The sequence below is a fragment of the Saimiri boliviensis genome, chromosome 21, assembly GCF_048565385.1.
Source record: "Saimiri boliviensis isolate mSaiBol1 chromosome 21, mSaiBol1.pri, whole genome shotgun sequence".
Taxonomy (NCBI): domain Eukaryota; kingdom Metazoa; phylum Chordata; class Mammalia; order Primates; family Cebidae; genus Saimiri; species Saimiri boliviensis.
The window spans coordinates 4,882,839-4,904,062 of NC_133469.1; the positions used below are offsets into that span (position 1 = coordinate 4,882,839).

A 21,224-nucleotide genomic window follows, 5' to 3' on the forward strand; every position below is an offset into this window, starting at 1 on the left:
TACTTTTAAAAAAGAATCTGTTTAATAGCCTACTAGTATTCTTCCTTTCCTATTTTATTGAGAATTCATTAATCCTAACATTATGTCTATGTCAGTACTGATGACAGTATTTTGTGTGAAAATTTTAAAAAGTATTGGAGGCTGAGGCAGGAGAATTGCTTGAATTCAGGAGGTGGAAGTTGCAAGGTTTCGGTGAGCTGGAATTGTGCCACTGCACTCCAGCCTGGGTGACAGAACAAGACTCTGTCTCAAAAAAAAAAAAAAAAAAAAAAAAAAGAGAATATTATATCCTCCAAGATTCAAAGTGAACTTCAAATAATCTTATATAGTCTTGGTTTTGGGATGCATCCCAGTATTGAGATGAAGCAGGAATGTGAGTGTTTGTGAGGGGAGGGAGGTGTACCAGAATCTAGGGCATGAACACAAGAAGCCATATCAGAACCTCAGCTGTATACCAATGAGATAGATCAGAACCTCAGGCGTGTACCTGGTGAGACAGGTCAGAACCTCAGGCTTGTACCCAGTGATGGATCAGAACCTCAGGCGGACACACCTAGTGAGACAGATCAGAACCTCAGGCGCGTACCTGGGGAGACATCAGAATCTCAGGCACGTCTCTTGTGAGACAGGTCAGAACCTCAGGCATATACCCAGTGAGATAGGTCAGAACCTCAGGCAAATACTCAGTGAGATGGGTCAGAACCTCAGGTGCGTGCCAGTGAGATAGATTAATACCTCAGATGTGTACCCACTGAGACAGATGAGAACCTCAGGCGTGTAACCAGTGAGATATATCAGAATCTTGGGTATTTACACAAAGAGGTATAGCAGAGTGTCAGGTATATACTCAAGAAGGCATCTTAGGGTTTCAAGTATCTAGCTAAGGATTTTTCGTATCAGGATCTCAGGTTTACACCTAAGGAGGTACAGCAGAATTTTGGGTATAGATCTAAAAATATCTATCACAGTCTAGGGCCTGTATCCAAGGAGCTAGATCAGAATCTCAGGCACATACCCAAAGAGGCATCTTAGGACTAGTAAGGAGGTGGTAGATTTCAAAAGTATAGTCTACCAGTTTATATACTTTGAAATTTGGAACAACATTAAAGGATATCATGAAATATTTCTATTTGTTAGAAGGTGACATGAGTTTTAAACAATTAAAAAATATACTGGCTGTGGCCTTGTAACCAACTTATTATGCCTATAAAAATTACAGGCACCAAGGTTCAGGATAGAATATAAGGGACTGACTTACCTTCTCACCTGAGACAACCAAACCTTCATACAAATACATAAAATAATGCTTTTCAAGATGCTGAACATCAGCAGTGAAGGGCACTGATGGTTGTAAGACAGGCAGGTGAGAGGTGTGGCTTGAGAGTTTCCAGGCTGCAGTGCAGAGAGAGGAAACTGAGGCAGATCTTGGCAGACTTCCTCAGTTGACAAAATAGAGCTGAGAGTCCAGGGAGACCATGGCGTATAGATGATCCCAGGCAAAGCATTAGAGGTGCAAGCCATACACAGAGGGATCCAGAGACCTGTCAAAGTACTGCTTGCTGCATGCATGTGAGCAAAACTACCTGAGACCAGGAAAAGAACCATCTGAGAGGATTAGAAGGAACGGTGCCCAGCACTCGAGCCAGCCAAGTAGTACCCCATGCTCATGCAGGGCCAGGAACAGTGCAGAGATTTGAGTGTTTGTTAGAAGAGGAAGGTATATCAGAATCGTGGGCATAAACATAAGGAGCCATATCAGAATCTCAAGTATGTACCCAGTGAGATAGATAGGAACCTCAGAGCCGGGCGCAGTGACTCAAGCCTGTAATCCCAGCACTTTGGGAGGCTGAGGCGGGTGGATCACGAGGTCAAGAGATCGAGACCATCCTGGTCAACATGGTGAAACCCCGTCTCTACTAAAAAATACAAAAAAATTAGCTGGGCATGGTGGCGCGTGCCTGTAATCCCAGCTACTCAGGAGGCTGAGGCAGGAGAATTGCCTGAACCCAGGAGGCGGAGGATGCGGTGAGCCGAGATCGCGCCATTGCACTCCAGCCTGGGTAACAAGAGCGAAACTCCGTCTCACAAAAAAAAAAAAAAAAAAAAAAAAAAAAAGAACCTCAGATGAAGACACAGTGAGATAGATCAGAATCTCAGGTGTATACACAGTGAAATAGATCACACTCTCAGGTGTCTGCCCAGTGAGATAGATCAGAATCTTAGGTGTCTATACAGTGAGAGACATCAGAATCTCAGGTGTATACACAGCGAAATAGATCATCTGCCCAGTGAGATAGATCAGAATCTTAGGTGTCTACGCAGTGAGAGAGATCAGAATCTCAGGTGTAGACACAGTAAGATAGATCAGAATCTTAGGTGTATACCTAGTGAGATAGATGAGAATCTCAGGTATATTCACAGTGAGATAGATCAGAATCTGAAGTGAGTACCCAGTGAGACCGATTAGAAAAGATTAGTGAACTAGAAGGCGTAACAACAGAAACTAATGAAAAATGAAGCCCACAATGAAAAAAGAATTTTTTAAAAATGAAAACACTTTAATGAACTGTGAAATAACTTTAGGTAGCCTGATACCTGTAAACCTAGAAAAAAAGAATAGAGACAGAAAAAAAATTTGAAGAAATAATGGGACCAATGCATTGGAAAAATTTAGTTCTAAAATATGCATCTAATTACAGCTTAAAAATACGAGAAGCAAAAACTGATAGAATTGGGAGGATACATAGACAAATACACAACTATAGGCAGATTCACAGAACAAATACAGAGAATATCAGCAGAATGGAGGACATTTGAACAATATTGACAACCAGCTTGATGTAATTGATATTTATCTACTGAACACCAAAAACAGCAGAATATTCATTATTTTCAAGCACATACGTAACATTTACCAATATAGACCACATTCTGAGCAAGTCTCAGTAAATTTAAAAACATGCAAGTCATCCGAAACAGATTATCAGACCATTATGGAATTAAATGACATGGTGGCCGGGAGCAGTGGCTCACCCCTATAATCCCAGGATTTTGGGAGGCCAAGGCGGGTGGATCATGAGGTCAAGAGTTCAAGGCCAGGCTGGCCAACATGGTGAAACCCCATCTCACTTAAAAATACAAACATTAGCTGCGCATGGTGGCTCATGCCTGGAATCCCAGCTACTTGGGAGGCTGAGATAGGAGAACTGCTTGAATCGGGACCCAGGAGGAGGAGGTTGCAGTGAGCCGAGATTGCGCCACTGCACTCCAGCCTGGGCTATAGTTTCATTAAAACAAAATATCAAAATCTGTAGGATGCAGTTAAAGCAGTACTTAAGTGAAAATTTATAGCACTAAACACCTACATAAAAAATGCAGAAAGTGCTGGGCATGCCGGCTCACACCTATAATCCCAGCACTTTGGGAAGCTGAGGCAGATGGGTCACTTGAGGTCAGGTGTTCAAGACCAGCCTGGCCAACATGGTGAAACCCGTCTCTTCTAAAAATACAGAAATTAGCAGGGCATGGTGGCACAGACTTGTAATCCCAGCCACCTGGGAGGCTGAGGCGGGAGAACTGCTTGGACTTAGGAGGCGGAGGTTGCAGTGAGCCAGGACCGCACCACTGCACTCCAACCTGGGTGATAGAGCAAGCCTCCATCTCAAAAGAAAAAAAAGCAGAAAGTACACAAATCAATGCCCTTAAAGTAAGAACAGATGAAAGCCAATGTATTAACAAGTAGAAAAAAAGAAAAGAAGGGAAATCAGAGTGGAAGTCAATGAATAGAATACCAGAAAAATGGTAGAGAAAATCAACAAAGCTCAGAGCTTATTCTTTAAGAGATAAATAAAATTGATAAACTCCTATCCTGGCTTATCCAGAAAAAAAAAAAAAAAAAAAAAAAAAGAGAAAAGGCACAAATTACCAATATCTGGAATAAGGGATGTGATATCAATACAGATAGCAAAAGGATAAAGGAATGATGTGAAGACATTTATACCAATAAATCTGACAACTTAGACAAAAAGGGTAAATTACTTGAAATACAGACTTCCAAAGCTGAATTCAAGAAGAAATAGTTCAGCTGAAGAGCCGTAAATCTATTAAATAAACAAAATCTGCAGTTTAAAAAAGAAACGCCAGGCTCAGATACCTTTTTGGTGGCTTCTACCAAATATCTAAGGAAGAAATCATACAGGCTCTAAAGAAAATCTTCCAGAAAAAAGAAGTGAGAATGCTTCCCAATTCCGTGAGTTCAGCATTGATCTGATAACACATTAGACAAAGACATTACAAGTAAACTAAAGACCAATGTCCCTCGTGAACCTAGATTCTGAACAAACTTCTAGAACGTTGAATTCAACAATTTATGAAAAGAATATTACCTTAGTTCATTCTTCTGTTGCTATAATAGAATGTCACAGACTGAGTAATTTATAAAGAAAAGAAGATTGGGCCAGGCACAGCGGCTCACGCCTGTAATTCTAGCACTTTGAGAGGCTGAGGCGGGCAGATCACGAGGTTGAGACCATCCTAGCCAGCATGGTGAAACCCCAACTCTACTAAAAATACAAAAGTTAGCCAGGCGTGGTGGCATGCACCTGTAGTCCCAGCTACCCGGGAGGCTGAGGCAGGAGAACCACGTGAACCTGGGAGGTGGAGGTTGCAGTGAGCTGAGATCTGGCCACAGCACTCCAGCCTGGCGACAGAGCAAGACTCCATCTCAAAAAAAAAAAAAGTTTATTCTGACACTATCCACCTGGAGATAAGTTTGCTTAGCCCATTGTTCTGGAAACTGGGAAGTCTAAGAGCTTGGTGCTGTCCTCCAGTGAGGGCCCTCCTGCTGGATCAGGATTTGAAGCAAGGCAAAAAGCCTGTCAGCTCAGGCTCTCCTCCTCCTCTTAGAAGACCACCAGTTCTATCATGGAGGCCCCACCCTCATGATCTTATAATTCTAATCACTTCCCAAAGGCCAGCTTCAAATGCCATCAACATATGAATTTGGAAACTAAGTTTCCAGCACATCAAATATGGGGGATGCGTTCAAAGTATAGCAGATATTATATCATAACCAGTAGGGTTCATCCCAGGAATGCCAAATGGCTTGACAATCGAAAATTAATGTAACTCACCGTATTAACACAATGAAAAAGAAAAGCCATATGATCATCTTAGTAGATGCAGAAAAAGCGTTTGATTAAATCCCACATGCCAGGCTGGGCTTGGTGGCTCATGCCTGTAATCCCACCACTTTGGGAGGCCAAGGCAGGTGGATCACAAGGTCAGGAGCTCAAGATCAGCCTGGCCAAGATGGTGAAACCCCGTATCTACCAAAAATACAAAAATTAGCTGGGAGTGGGAGTGGGTGCCTGTAATCCAGCTACTTGGGAGGCTGAGGCAGAGAACTGCTTGAACCCGGGAGGTGGAGGTTGCAGTGAGCCGAGATCACACCACTGCACTCCAGCCTGGGTGACAGAGTGAGGCTCCATCTCAAAATGAAAAATATAAGATAAATAAAAAAACAAATCCCATATTCATTTCTAACTTAAAAAACAGCTGGATTTTGACAGAGATGCAAAGGCAATTTGGTAGAGAAAGGACCATCTTTTCAACAAATGGTGCTGGTGCAACTGGTTACCCACATGCCCAAAATGAACTTTGACCCATGCCTCATGCCATACACAAAAATTAACTCAAAGTAGATCAGAGATATAAAGGTAAAATTTAAAACTATAAAACTTCTAGAAGAAAACACAGGATAAAAACCTTTGCGACCTTGGGTTGGGCAAAGATTTCATAGCTATGACACCAAGAACACAATCTATGAAAGGAAAAAAAAAAATCAATAAATCGAACTTCATCAAAACAAAACTTTTACTCTTCAAAAGACAGTTTTAGGGGAATGAAAAGTTACAGAGTGAGAAGAAATGTTTGAAAAGCATTTGCCTGATAAAGATATTGTAGCTGCAAGACAAAAAGAACTCTCAAAACTCACCTAGAACAAAATAAACAACCCACTTTTAAAAATGGGCAAAAGATCTGAACAAACACATCGTCAGAGAAGATATATGAATAGCAAATAAGCATGTGAAAAATTCTCGGTGTCTCGCTCTGTCTCCCAGGCTGGAGTACAGGGGTGTAATCTCAGCCCACTGCAACCTCCACCTCCCAGGTTCAAGCAATTCTCCTGCCTCATTCTCCTGAGTGGCTGATATGACAGGTGTATGCCACCACACCTGGCTTTTTTTTTTTTTTTTTTTCAGTAGATCCAGGAATTCGCCACATTGGCATGGCTCAGATGATCTGCCCACCTTGGCCTCCCAAAGTGCTGTGATTACAGGCGTGAGCCACTGTGCCCAGCCAGCAGTTTCTTATAAAGTTAAACAAATGCCTACCATGTGATATGGCAATTCCACTCCTAAGTATTTGGCCAAGAAAAAAGAAAGCATATATTCCATACAGAGCCTGGTCCTGAATGTCTATAGCTTATATACTTATTTTATTTTATTATTTATTTATTTATTTATTTATTTATTGGTGAGAGAGTCTTGCTCTGTCACCAGGCTGGAGTACAGTGGCACAATCTCGGCTTACTGCAACCTCCACCTCCCAGGTTCAAGCGATTCTCCTGCCTCAGCCTCCCAAGTAGCTGGGATTATAGGTGCCTGCCATCATGCCTGGTTAATTTTTTTTGTATTTTTAGTAGTGATGGGGTTTCACCATGTTGGCCAGGATGGTCTTGATCTCTTGACCTAGTGATCCACCTGCCTCAGCCTCCCAAAGTGCTAGGATTACAGGTGTGAGCCACCGCGCTCGGTTTACAGCTGCTTTATTTATAATAGCCCAGACTTGGAAACAATTCAGATGCCATGAATAGGAGAGTGCCTTCTCAAACTGTGCTTATCCATACAATGTAGTACTTTGCAATAAAAAGCATGGATGAATGCTAAAATAATTGTGTTGAGTGAAAGAAGTCAGGAAAAATAAGTGTGATACATCCTGCTTGATTCTATTTATATAAAACTAGACAGTAGAAACTAATCTGTAAAGACAGAAAGCAGACCAGTGACAGTGGGCCTGGAGGGACAAGGGGGAGAGATTAGATGGGCACAAGGGCACTCTGGGGACGATAGGTATATGTACTGTCTTGGCTATGATGGTGGTTTCACAGGTATACATGTATGGCAAGAAATACCAAATTTGTACACTCTACATATATACAGATTATTGTATGCCAGTTACGTCTTCACAACGCTGTTTCTCTTGTTGTTCTGTTTCATTTGGGTTTTCCTTTTTTGAGATGGAGTCTCGCTCTGTCGCCCAGGCTGGAGTGCAGTGGCACCATCTTGGCTCAGTGCAACCTCCACCTCCTGGGTTCAAGCGATTCTCATGCCTCAGCCTTCCGAGTAGCTGGGATTATAGGCACCCGCCACCATGCCCGGCTAATTTTTGTATTTTTAGTAGGGACCGGGTTTTGCCGTGTTGGTCAGGCTGGTCTTGAACTCCTGACCTCAAGTGATTCACCCGCGTCGGCCTCCCAACATGTTGAAATTACAGGTGTGAGCCATCATGCCTGGCCCATAAAGCTGTTTTTTAAATGAAAAAAGTGAGCTTGGAGTCTGCACTAGAACTGTGGCCTTGGTTCTGAGGTCCTTATCTGAGGATCCAGACTCCGGTGCCCCAATGTGGCAATGCTTACAGAAATGATTTCATCTGCTAAATGAGTACACATGCAATTCTCCACTGAACACACACTCCTTCGCAGCGTGAGCAGCAAGCGTTCGGATAATCCTCACATTCCAATTTGTCATTAGTTTAAAATTCCAGTCTTTGTTTCAGAAACACGTAAGAATAATACTACGTTTTCCCCCATCTCTAACCTTTACTAAAGACTCCAACAGAGAGATATATCCACTCACAGGAGCATCCACTCAATGCTAAACTGGGAAGGAAAAGCAACTTGTGGGTAATTCAGAATCTGTATTATCAGGCCGGATGCAATACCTCACACCGATAGTCCCAGCACTTCGTGGGGCCAAGGCGGACAGATCACTTGAGTTCGGGAGCTTGAGACCAGCCTGGGCAACATGTGAAACCCTGTCTCTACAAAAAATTTTTATTGTGTGCCTGTAGTCCCAGTTACGTGGGAGGCTGAGGTGGGAGGATCACTTGCCCGGGAGGTCAATATTGCAGTAAGCTATGATTGTACCACTGCACTCCAGCCTGGGTGAAAGACTGAAACCCTGTCTCAAAAAAAACAAACAAACAAACAAAAAAAAAAAAAACAAGAAAGAGAGAGAGAGAGAGAGAGAGAGAGAGAAGAAAGAAAAAGAAAAGCTAGGTTACCAGTCTCTAGATCGTTGGTGGTTGGATGTGAAGTTGAGAAATGTTTGTAGTGGGAGGTGATACAGAGGATTAGAGTGTGGTAGGAGTAGGAGCTGAGGGCTTCTAGAGGCTTCTCCCTGGGGTCAAAACCCAGCCCTGGTGGTTCTGTGCCCCGAGGCCTATTGTGGTAACCTCTCTGTACTTCAGTTTCTTCATCGTATAAAGTAAACAACGCTGATGCCTGCCTCATGGGGCTGTTGTTACCATGAAGTGAGTTAATGCATGTTAGGTGCTTATTTATGACAGTGCCCGGCAGCTGATAAGGGCTCAAAAAGTGTTAACTGGTACCCCTGTCATTATCATCAACATCTCTAATTTTTTTTTTTTTTTTTTTTTTTTGAGGCAGAGTTTCACTCTTGTTGCCCAGGATGGAGTACAATGGTGTGATCTCGCCTCACTGCAGCCTCCGCCTCCCAGGTTGAGCGATTCTCCTGTCTCAGCCTTCCAAGTAGCTTGGATTACAGGCTCCAGAGATGGGGTTTCACCATGTTAGTCAGGCTGGTTGCAAACTCCTGACCTCAGGCTCACACCTGTAATCCCAGCACTTTGGGTGGCCGAGGCGGGTGGATCACCTGAGCTCAGGAGTTCAAGACCAGCCTGGCCAACACAGCAAAACGCTGTCTCTACTAAAAACACAAAAATTAGCTGGGTGTGGTGATGGGTGCCTGCAATCCCAGCTGCTCCAGAGGCTAAGGCAGAAGAATCACTTGAACCCAGGAGGCAGAGGCTGCAGTGAGCTGAGATTTCATCACTGCACTCCAGCCTGGGTGACACAGAGAGATTCCATCTCAAAAAGTAAATTAAAAAAATAATAAAGTATTCTATTTGGATTCTTTGCATACAACATGTTTTTACCCCTTGGAAAGCTCATAGGATCTTCTCTTTGTCTCTAGCATGGTTCTAGAATTTCCCAGCGAGCGACGGTCCGTGTGTGTGTGTGTGTGTGTGTGCATTTATCCATTCTGTTGGGTCCCTGGTGGGCCCTTGCAACCTGGAAATCATTGCTGAGAAATTGTCTTGAGTGCTTTGGTTGGCGGCTCCCCTGTTCTGTGTTCTTGCTGCCTGCTCTTCGGAGCTCCCGTTACCTGGATGAGTTTTGTCCCCCGGACTGGTCCTCTCTCACTTCTTTGCCTTTCCCCATGCTCCATCTATTTTCACTCTACTTTCTGTGAGATCAGGGCCTCCATCTTCCAACCCTTCTGTTACGTTTGCAGTTGTGCCTGTAATTCCCTAGAGCAGACCTTGGTCTCCGAATGTCCCTTTCGGTAGCACTCTCTTCCTTTTCTAGGAGCACAGTATTTCGGCACCGCTGTCACCAGAACGTGCTAGTGTGTCCCATTTCCCATGACTTTCTAGAGCGAGGACCGTTTGACCTTCGAGTGCCCTTGTTTTAAAACTGTTGTTGACCTTGTCACCCTCTTTTGCTGCTGCTTTTCACCTGACTTTGAAGAAGCGGAAGTATGTTCAGAACTTCTCAGCTCTGGCAAAAGACAATACCATTGGCTTAATATAAAAACTGAAGAAGAAAGCTCAAGGAGAGAAGTTTAAAAATACAGCCATCTCTGGGCCAGGTGCGGTGGCTCAACGCCTATAATCCCAGCACTTTGGGAGTCCGAGGTGATGGATCACGAGGTCAGGAGATCGAGACCATCCTAGCTAACAGGGTGAAACCCCATCTCTACTAAAAATAGCAAAAATTAGCTTGGTATGGTGGCACGTGCCTGTAATCCCAGCTACTCAGGAGGCTAAGGCAGGAGAATCGCTTGAACTTGGGAGGCAGAGGTTGCGGTGAGCTGAGATCATGCCACTGTAGTCCAGCCTGGGCAACAGAGTGAGACTTTGTCTCAAAAAAAAATAAAATAATAAATGTGTATATATATATATATATATATATATATATACACACAAACACATACACATACACACACACACACATATACACACACATCTCTTTATCCCTGAAACCATAAAACGAAACTAACCTTCAGTATATAGGACTATTATCTCTCTACCTGGTTGGTTCCTCTTGGTGTTGAGCAAATTTTGATTCCTGAGTTGGCCCCTAGAAGTTAAAGGGAAAGGGCCCTTTCTCTTTCCCTTGAAACCAATATGGCACATTTGTTTTAAAGAAAAAACAGCTGGGTGCGGTGGCTCATACCTGTAATCCCAGCACTTTGGGAGGCCAAGGAGGTAGATCACCTGAGGTCGGGGTTCGAGACCAGCCTGACCAACCTGGAGAAACCCCGTCTCTACTAAAAATACATGATTAGCCAGGTTAGGTGGCCCCAGCCACTTGGGAAGCCGAGGCAGAAGAATCGCTTGAACCCTGGAAGCAGAGGTTGCGGTGAGCCGAGATTTCGCCATTGTACTCCAGTCTGGCCAAACACGGTGAAACCTCATCTCTACGAAAAATACAAAAAAATTAGCCAGGTGTAGTGGTGGTGGGTGCCTGTAGTCCCAGCTACTCAGAAGGCTGAGGCTCGAGAATTGCTTGAACCCAGGAGGCGGAGGTTGCAGTGAGCCGAGATTGCGCCACTGCACTCCAGCCTGGGTGACAGAGCGAGACGCCGTCTAAAAATAAATAAATAAGAAAGAAAAAGAAAATATTTACAAAGGACCTTCTGGATCCAAGAACCTCCATGTCTAATACGGGGGTGCACCTGTGGATGACACCCAGCAGCTGCCCTGGGGAGCCCACAGCGGAGGGGTTTCCCCTTGATCTTCTTTCATTGCAAGCAAGTGGCAAAACTACCTTACTCTTACTACAAAGTACTTTCTTTTATCACAGAGCACTTCCCACGTTTTTTTTTTGAAAGTCCGTCTCAAAAAAAAAAAAAAAGAAAAGAAAAAAAAATACATGCAACTGCTATTGAGGGCCTGGCCCAAGTGCAGTGTTCAATAACATCACTTCTCCTTATTTTCCCTCCTGTGCCAGTACCACAACCCCTACCCCAGTGCGCGGGCGCCATGCGTCCCTTCAGAGCTGAGAGTGCCTGTCTGTGGGCTACAGTGTTAAGCATGGCTGCACGCTCATGGGTTCCGTGAAGTTCGAGGCTCACCCCCGTAAAGTCTGCCTGCTGTGTATCTGATATATTTCTGCTAAAACCCATTAGGCCTTCCTTGTTCTGAAATGTCATCGTTTGTTGTATGTCACTTCACTGGCTAGGCCACTGCCCCCAGGCTATTTCCTCATCATCTGGCTCCTAAATGCTTCAACCTTGCCCCGCCTTGCTGTGCTTCCGAACCGTATCGGCAGGTGAATACAAACTTCATTTCAGTTGACTTTTGATTATTGTGGAAGGCCTCTCGGCTTACTCAAATTTGATTGCAACAGGCATAAAATGTGTCCAAACTTGCAGCTTTTCTTCTCTTATTTTGTTATCACCATCCTCAAAGGTAAGATTATATTTTAAAACAATAACTACAAACCTTCTGAACATTATAAAGAAATATAAAGCCCATAGGGAGTTTTCTTTTGGAACTGGTTGAGAACATTGTGTTTTTTTCACTTTTGAGGATAAAGGTAGAGGCGCTCACAGCTCTTTGGCCACACTGGGCTTGCCACTCTTTTCTGTATGCCAAATTCTTTTGATTATGAAATTTTTAATTTAATGCCTTAGGTATTGTTGGATAAGATCTAGATGTCTCTAGTCAAATGTAGGTGATATGCAAACTATTTATAATGCATTTGATTTAAATTCATTAAGATAGAGTTCTGGTGTCTTTATCAGCATTATAGCCTGGTCCTTTTCTTTCTGGTTTGTTTTTCTTTTTAAACATATATTTTATTGTGTTTTAGGTTTTGGGGTACATGTGAAGAACATGCAGGATTGTTGCATAGTTGCATACATGGCAGTGTGGTTTGCTGCCTTCCTCCCCCTCACCTATATCTGACATTTCTCCTCATGTTATCCCTCCCCAACTCCCCGCCCCACGCTGTCCCTCCCCTAGCTCTCCCCCACAGACCCCAGTGTGTGATGCTCCCCTCCCTGTGTCCATGTGTTCTCATTATTCAACACTCACCTATGAGTGAGAACATGCGGTGTTTGATTTTCTGTTCTTGCGTCAGTCGAAATGTGGTCTAGCGATTGAGACCATCCTGGCCATGATGAAACCCCATCTCTCCTAAAATATACAAAAAAAAATTAGCTGGGCATGGTGGTACGCACCTGTAGTCCCAGCTACTCGGGAGGCTGAGGCAGGGGAATTGCTTGAATCCGGGAGATGGAGGTGGCAGTGAGCTGAGATCACACCACTGCACTCCAGCCTGGTGACAGAGTGAGACTCAGTCTCAAAAAACAAAAAAAAAGAAAAGAAAAGAGAAATAGTTATTGAACACCTGCTACATAGCAGGGATTGTACTAGAAGTATGGATGCACAGAGTAGGCAACTGTGTTCCCTAGCCTCACAGAGCATACAGTCTAGTGAGAAAGACAGACATGTAAGAAGCCCAAGATGCTACGGCAATCTAGAGGAGAATGGGCTTCATGAAGGAGGAGCTCCTTCTGCCGTTGATCTCATTTAGCCTAATCTTCCAAAGAGTCCTGCATTAAGAGCTGGTGATACGGAAAATGCCTTCATGTTAGTTACGAATCACTGTTGAACCCTTCCAGTGTTGGCGTCTGCCTTGTCCTCAGGTAACAGAAAACGGTGATATAATTCGATGTCTACTTGTATTTGTCCATTTTTAAATGTTCTACGATTTTCATATACTCTGTTTCATAGTTCTCAAAGGAGTATTTTGATTGATAAATGTTTAGTAAGACCTAAAAATAGAATTTCAGTAGTTTGAGCTTATGCTACACAAGATGCAGCTCTAACATTTAAATTGGAAGGGAAATATCAAAAAGATACCTACACTCCTGTGTTTGCTGCAACATTGTTTACAATAGCTAAGATTTGGAAGCAACCTGGGTGTTCATCACCAGACAAATAAATAAAGAAAATGTGATATGTATACACCATGGAGTACTATTCAGCCATGAAAAAGAATGAGGTCCTGTCATTTACAACAACATGGGTGGATCTGGAGATCATTACATTAAGTGAAATAAGCCAAGCAGAGAAAGACAAACCTTACATGTTCTTACTTATTTGGTGGGATCTAAAAATCAAATCAGTTGAACACAGAGAGGGTAGAAGGATCGTTAGCAGAGGCTGGGAAGGGCAATGAAGGGCTGCGGGCAGTGAAGATGGTTAATACGTACCAGAAATAGGACACAGGAACTGGTCCGCCCGGCTCACTCTTGTCAATGAGCTTGGCAGTGGCATAGAAAGAATAACCTACTATTTGTTTATTTATTTATTTATTTTGAGACAGGGTCTCACTGATCTCAGCCCACTGCAACCTCCACCTCCTGGGTTCAAGCAATTCTCCTGAACTCAGCAACTATTTGATAGCATAACAGGGTGACTATAGTCAATAATAACTTCATTGTGCCAGGCGCAGCAGCTCACACCTGTAATCCCAGCACTTTGGGAGGCCGAGGCGGGTGGATCACCTGAGGTGGGGAGTTCGAGACCAGCCTAACCGACATGGAGAAACCCCGTCTGTACTAAAAATACAAAATTAGCAGGGAGTGGTAGCACATGCCTGTCATCCCATCTACTCGGGAGGCTGAGACAGGAGAATTGCTTGAACCTGGGAGGTAGAGGTTGTGAAGAGCCAACCACATTGCACTCCAGCCTGGGCAACAAGAGCAAAACTCCACTCAAAATGATAATAATAATAATAATAATAATAACTTAATTGTATGTTGTTAAATAACTTAAAGAGTGTAATTAGGTTGTTTGTAACTGAAAGGATCAACCCTTGAGGGCATGGCTACCCCACCCCCATGACGTGCTTAGTTCACATTGCATGCTGTATCAAAACATCTCATATGCCCCATAAGTACACCTAGCATGTACCACAACAATTTTTTAAATAATTTTTAAAATAAACCAAATTATAAGGGAAAGAATATTATGAATTTAGAAATGTAAAAGGTCTCAGGTAAGGAAGGAATGAGAAGATTATGCAGAAGCTCCCATCATTGCTGGGACTAGAACGGAAGCCCTGCCTTTTGCCAACACCCCCTGCCCTCTCCCTCACCTCTCAGTGTATGTGAGACTCTACCCGTGCTACGAAATGGGATAAATGGCCTCAGGGGGCCGCATGCAGTGCTGTTTGCATTGTCTTACCTCTGGACCAGATTTTGGGGTTGCTGAGAAAAGGGATGGTTGGTTGTATGTCTTGATCCCCCCAGAGGATTTGGGGCATAGGACAGGGGAACTGGTCTGCCTGGTTCACTCTTGTCGATGAACTTGGCAGTGGTATGTCATGTGGGTGATAGGCAGGGGTGCAGACTTCCCCAGGATGATTCTGCTCCTGAGCAAAAGCTCCAGTGATGTGGGAGGAGCCCCAGCACCAGAGCATGCTGGGAGGTTGTGCAGGGTGGGACGGGCACCTGCTTGCCCTCCGCTCTCTATCCGGGGGATACATCCAAAGGCAACTGTTCCTTATCTGCTCTTGTTGGGAGCAAGGAAGGGCCAATTTGTTCAGTGACCTGTACAGAGACAGTCCCTCTGGCCAGAGTTTAAGACAGTATTGCCTCACTCTAGATAGAGATTTTATCTTGATTTTTTCATGGCAAGACCAATGTTTCTCTAAATTAATCCCAGGTATTGTTTAAAAGCAATAAAAATGATGAAATTATAAAACTTTGAAACTCCCTAAATGTAATGACAAGGAAACTGACATGTTATGTTAGTCAGATGCTCCTGGCTAGAAGAGAGAATATGAGCAGGGATAAGAGGCATAGTCTGCATGCATTTTCCATTCCTGAGAAAGCAATGGGAAGAAAAGAGAGGTGGCCACAGCGCATCCGTCACACAGTCTCTGCCCAGCTACTTGCTTTCTTTTTTACTTTTTTCTTTCTTTCTTTCTTTTTTTTTTTTTTTTTGAGACAGAGTCTCACTCGCTCTATCACCCAGGCTGGAGTGCAGTGGTGTGATTTCAGCTCATTGCAACCTCCACCTCCCAGGTTCAAGTGATTCTCCTGCCTCAGCCTCCCGAGTGGCTGGGATTACAGGTGCCCACCACCACACCCAGCTAATTTTTTTGTATTTTTAGTACAGACAGGGTTTCAACATGTTGACCAGGTTGGTTTCAAACTCCTGACCTCAAGTGATCCACCTGCCTCGGCCTCCCAAAGTGCTGGGATTACAGGTGTGCACCACCACGCCCAGCCCCAACTACTTGCTTTCTACTGGGATGCACTCCATGGTTAATAGAGTCAGTTAGTGACTGTAACTTTTGAACTTTTTGTTCAAAGTGAAAAATATTTTAAATAATGCTTACCCCATTATCTTTCTGGCCATTAGGAAAAAAACCTCCCTTCAGACAGAATGCAGAATAAAACATGATAGAAAGTCTATACCAGGGGTCCCCAAACTATGGCCCACGGGCTGCATGCGGCCCCCTGAGGCCATTTATCCGGCCCCCGCCACACTTCAGGAAGGGGCACCTCTTTCATCGGTGGTCAGTGAGAGGAGCACTGTACGTGGCGGCGCTGCAAAGCGCGGCATCACTCACAGTACTACTTCCGGTGATGCGGGACGCACGCGTCACGGCTCCGGAATCACGTCGTATGACGCACATCCGGCCTGCGGCTGCGGTGCCCCACATCACCAAAAACAGTGTGAAATAGCAGCAGAAGTAGGAAGAAAGGCAAAGCCCTGTAACCATTACTACACAGTACAGTGGCCCCCATACTCCCCCAAATGTACAACAACATAATGGCCCCTATAACCTCCCCTTGCCCAAAAGTCTCCCCCCACATTACTACACACCATGTTTCCCCTCTTATAAGACCCTGTCTTATATTAATTTTACTCCCAAAAGACGGGGGCTGTCTTATTTTTAGGAGGCGTCTTATAATAGGGGAGACATGCAGCAGTGGGCTTCCCACAGAAGAGGCCCACCGCTGCTGCAGATGTCCAGGACGCTGTATACACAGAGTCACAGGCTGATCACTGCCGTCCCTGTTTACAGCACTGGAGGCGGTACTGGGCCTGTGACACTGTACACCGCTGTCTGGGATGGTGGAGGCAGCAGCTCTGGCTGTCACACACTTGCATAGTCTGGCCCTCCAACGGTCTGAGGGACAGTGAACTGGCCCCCTGTGTAAAAAGTTTGGGGACCCCTGGTCTATACAGATTCACAGCCTGATTTATGCTACTAGGTTATAGAGGGGAAAAAAGCCTCCTAAACCCTATGAAACGTCAATATTTCTCTTTTGTTTTTCCCTGTGTGCTATCTGATGATTTCCCTGTAAACTTTAATGATTTATTGCCAGAATTCCAAACATAAGATATGAATTTCACAGAAATGGATGAATGGTACCCATTTTGGATATTGGCAGAGGAAGCCAAAGCATCCCTTCCTCACCGCACTAAAAGCTGTTGTTTACATTCAGCAAACCTCAAATGTGAACATACTTTTATGCACATGCATTTAAGGGATCAATATTTGCTTTGGGGCAGTACCCTTTACTCCATCTGGAGAGTCTGGGATTCTGTGACCACGTGATGACGGCTGCCCTGACAGTGACTGGTGGCCGCATGTACACATCTGAGCCTCTCCATGATGTGAGCTGTGGGCATCAATGTGACCATGTTCAGAAGGGAAGACAGTTCTGGAAGCTCAGGGTCACCTAGTCAGCCTCATTGGGCAATTGATGACTCAGCTGGGTTCAGGGAGGCGGACCTGAGGCAGAGCCTCCAGAAGGCAGCGGTGGGCAGGGCGGTTCAGGCAGGTGCACCTGGGCAAAGGTGCAGACGTGAAATCCTGAAAGCACTTCTCAGTGCTGCTGGGCTTCCGGGGAGTAGAAAGATGGTGGCAAGTGCAGGATCGGTGGGGACACACGTGGAAGGGCTGGAGCAGTGTGCTCAGGAGACTGGGCTTCAGTCTGGAGGTCTCAGCAAGTGGTATAAGATGGTTCAGTGAGAGCGTCATGCAGGATCGGGGGGGACACACGTGGAAGGGCTGGAGCAGTGTGCTCAGGAGACTGGGCTTCAGTCTGGAGGTCTCAGGAAGTGGTATAAGATGGTTCAGTGAGAGCGTCATGCAGGATCAGGGGGGACACACGTGGAAGGGCCGGAGCAGTGTGCTCAAGAGACTGGGCTTCAGTCTGGAGGTCTCAGCAAGTGGTATAAGATGGTTCAGTGAGAGCGTCATGCAGACTCACCCCAGAGGATCGCTGCTCTGTCACTGTACCCTTACGGAAACGTCGTTTGCCTGCTAGTTGACGTAGCCCACCATTGTCTGAGACTCACCCACTTGGATTTGTTTGGACTCTACAAAGTATTCATGGCCCTACAATCACAGTCGAGGACCCCCTGCGCGAGCTGCCTTCATGGCTGCAGGGAGAGCACACCAGAATGAATGTCACACCCAGCACACACGCCGCCAGCTCTGCCCCGCTCCCCGAGCCCTGCAGCCTGAGCTGCACTGGCCGCCTGTTGTTCCTGGAATGTGCCAATGTGTTTCAGTCCTGCGACCTTTGCACTTGGTGTTCTGTTTGCTGGAACGTTCTCCGCCGGGACATCTATACAGCTTGCCCCCTCATTTCCTGAAGTCTCTCCTGCCCCTTCATCAGTGAGGCCTTCCCTGGCCTCTCCATGTAAAGTAACATCTATTCTGTGTCTCTACCTGTTAGGTTATGTGCATTTGTTTCTTTGTTCACTGTCTGTGTCCCAGTTAGAAAGGAAGCTCCCTGAGAGCAGGAATCTGTTTTTTTTGTTTGTTTGTTTGTTTGTTGAGACACACACTCACTCTGTCGCCCAGGCTGGAGTGCGGTGGTACTATCTTAGCTCACGGGAACCTTCACCTCCCAGGTTCAAGCGATTCTCCTGCCTCAGCCTTCTGAGTAGCTGGGATTACAGGCATGTGCCACCATGCCCAGCTAATTTCTATATTTTTAGTAGAGATGGGGTTTCGCCTTGTTGGCCAGGCTGGTCTCAAACTCCTGACCTCAAGTGATCTGTCTGCCTTGGCTTCCCAAAGTGCTGGGATTACAGGTGAGAGCCACCGCACCTGGCCCAGGGATCTGTTTTTGTCTCTGCTGTGTCCCCAGCACCTCAAACACCCCATACAGAGCTCTGGACAGGGTGCTCAATCAGTGATGAGTGAGAGATTCCTGGCCTCATGGGCTGTGGCTCCTTCAACATTTTGTTGTTTAAAGGTTTTTCACTTTCTCAGCATGCTGATCCAGAGTGAAGCCTAGAGGAGAGGCTCAGCAGGGGTCCTGTTTAGATGATGAATTCAGGCGTGACGTTGCATTTTAAATTAAACAAGTGGCCAGGCACAGTGGCTCACGCCTGTAATCAAAGCACTAAAGCGGGCTGATCACCTGAAGTTAGGAGTTCGAGACCAGCCTGGCCAACGTGGTAAAACCCCATCTCTGCTAAAAATACAAAAAATTAACCAGGCGTGGTGGCGGGCTTCTGTGATCCCAGCTACCTGGGAGGCTAAGGCAGAAGAATCGCTTGAACCAGGGAGGTGGAGGTTGCAGTGAGCTGAGATCGTGCCACTGTACTCCAGCCTCGGCAACAAAAGCAAGACTCCATCTGAAAAAAAAAAAAAAAAAATTAGTTTAAAATTTTAAAAAAATTTTAAAAATAAAAACAAGTGAACGTTCTTATAATACGTCAGTCTTACCGACTGTGCCTCCTTCCTTCAGGTAGCTTGGAGCTCAGCTGAGCAACCAGCACCATCCGGTCACGATGGTGGACACAGAAAGCCCGCTCTGCCCCCTCTCCCCACTCGAGGCTGCCGATCTAGAGAGCCCGTTATCTGAAGAATTCCTGCAAGAAATGGGAAACATCCAAGAGATTTCACAATCCATTGGTGAGGATAGTTCTGGAAGCTTCAGTTTTACGGAATACCAGTACTTAGGAAGCGGTCCCGGCTCAGATGGCTCGGTCATCACGGGTAAGTGTGCTGTTTCCTAGAAGGTTTCCTTTAGAAATGTTTCTTCCTCAGAGAAAACCGTTCTCTTTAGCTGGAAAAGAAGTCACATCTTTTTGCAAAGAAATCTTCGAACGTGGTAAAGTGTCACCTCCAGTGCCGCTGGGCCCCGGAAGCTTCTGAAGCACGTGTCACAGCTCATGGTGCGTGCTCTTGTGAAAGCCACACACATGTCAAACAATGCTCAAGATTCGGTCACGGGGAGCGGCTAAAGTGCACAGACCCTAACCCCGGCAAGCCCACAGGGGACAGCTAAACATTTTAAAGAGATGTGTGCAAGAGTCTGCACGGAGGCGCTGTTTGTAAGAGGGAAGGATGGGAAATGAGCTGGGAATGCATCAAAGGGCAACAGATAAATTGGGATGTGTTTATACAGTGGCATATTTCATAGCAATTTAAAAAAACAGACTAAGCCAGGTGCGGTGGCTCACGCCTGTAAGCCCAGCACTTTGGGAGGCCAAGGTGGGTGGATCACTTGAGGTCAGGAGTTCGAGACCAGTCTGGCTAACATGGTGAAACCCCATCTCTACTAAAAATACAAAAATTAGCCGGGCGTGGTGGCACACACTTGTAATCCCCGCAACCCTGAAGGCTGAGGCAGGAGAAATACTTGAACCCTGGAGGTGGAGACTGCAGTGCAGATATCATACCACTGCACTCCAGCCTGGTGACAGAGCGAGACTCAGTCTCAAAAAAAAAAAAAAAAAAAAAATTATTTCTTATTAGTAAATTAAATCTTTCATCTTTGTATCTGATCTTTTGGGTAATATTTCTAGTTATGCAGACTGCTTTCTCAGAAGGGCCAGATATAAAATGTACTTACTTTAAACTTTACACCCAGGAGACCGGATGGGTGAGGCTGGTTCACTCGGCCAACGTACCTTTTTATCCCTGGTTTTTCTTCCCGGCTTTATTGCCGTAATTGACATACAATAAACGGCTCTATTTACAGTGTACAGTCTGACAGGCATACACACACATGCATCTGTGAAACCGTCAGTGCACTCCAGATCGTCATGCAGAGTTTTTGCCGCTTGGTTCGGCTAAATCTGGGGTTTTGTGTCATGACCGGGAAAAATTAGGCACGTGGACAGGTTGAAGAGTGAGGAGAGCAGAATGTGTTGGGTGAAAAGAAAAAAGAAAAAACTCTCAACAAAGCTAGAGGGGGTCCTGCCAAGGGGCTCCCAGCTTGCAGACTGATGACCAGGCCGCTACACGCGAGCAGGAGGCCAGGCTCCTCCCTGCTGCACAAGGTGAGAACTTCTCATGGCTCCACCCCATTCTCCCGGTGCCCAGGTGGTCCCCAGTCCCTTGAGGACCTGTCCAGGCAAGGGAACCCTGGGCAGGTTCTCTCATCTGCGCAGGAGCATCGGATGTGAACACTTGTGAGGCAGGTTAGAAGTTCTCTGGGGACTCCCCCCTTATCAGCCTCCTGCGTCTATCCATAGTGGCCCCGTCCATCACCCCTAAAGTTGACTTGTGCTGTTTTCTAATTCCTCTTTCCCCAGCCTGGTGCCTCCCTGCCTCCCTCCCCCACTGAGCCACTGATCCACTTTCTATCGTTTTAGGTTGCCTTGTATGTCCTAGAACCTTATACAGATGGACTCATACATCACATACTCTTTCTAGCCCGGCTTCTTTCACTCTGCAGAGTGTCTGAGACTCATCTGCACGCAGCAAACATCGATAGTTCCTTCTTCTTCCTCCACTGTGTGAATACAGCACAGTTTGCCTCTTCACGCACCTGTTGCACCTGTTGATGAGCATTTAGGTTGTTTCTAGCTTGTGGATACTCCAAATAAAGCTGCTCTGAACATTCACGTACAAG

General features: G+C 45.4%; 1 protein-coding gene across 2 annotated transcripts in view; it reads left to right on the forward strand.

Annotated features, from left to right (window-relative positions):
- PPARA (peroxisome proliferator activated receptor alpha) overlaps window positions 1-21,224 on the forward strand; it is an 87,056-nt gene that overhangs the window by 33,764 nt on the left and 32,068 nt on the right. For both annotated transcript variants that reach the window (XM_010343308.3, XM_039463166.2), the window contains exon 3: window positions 19,110-19,360. In XM_010343308.3, the coding sequence (XP_010341610.1) occupies window positions 19,153-19,360 (208 nt within the window). In that variant the 5' untranslated portion in view covers window positions 19,110-19,152. The remainder of the gene's footprint in view (window positions 1-19,109; window positions 19,361-21,224) is intronic.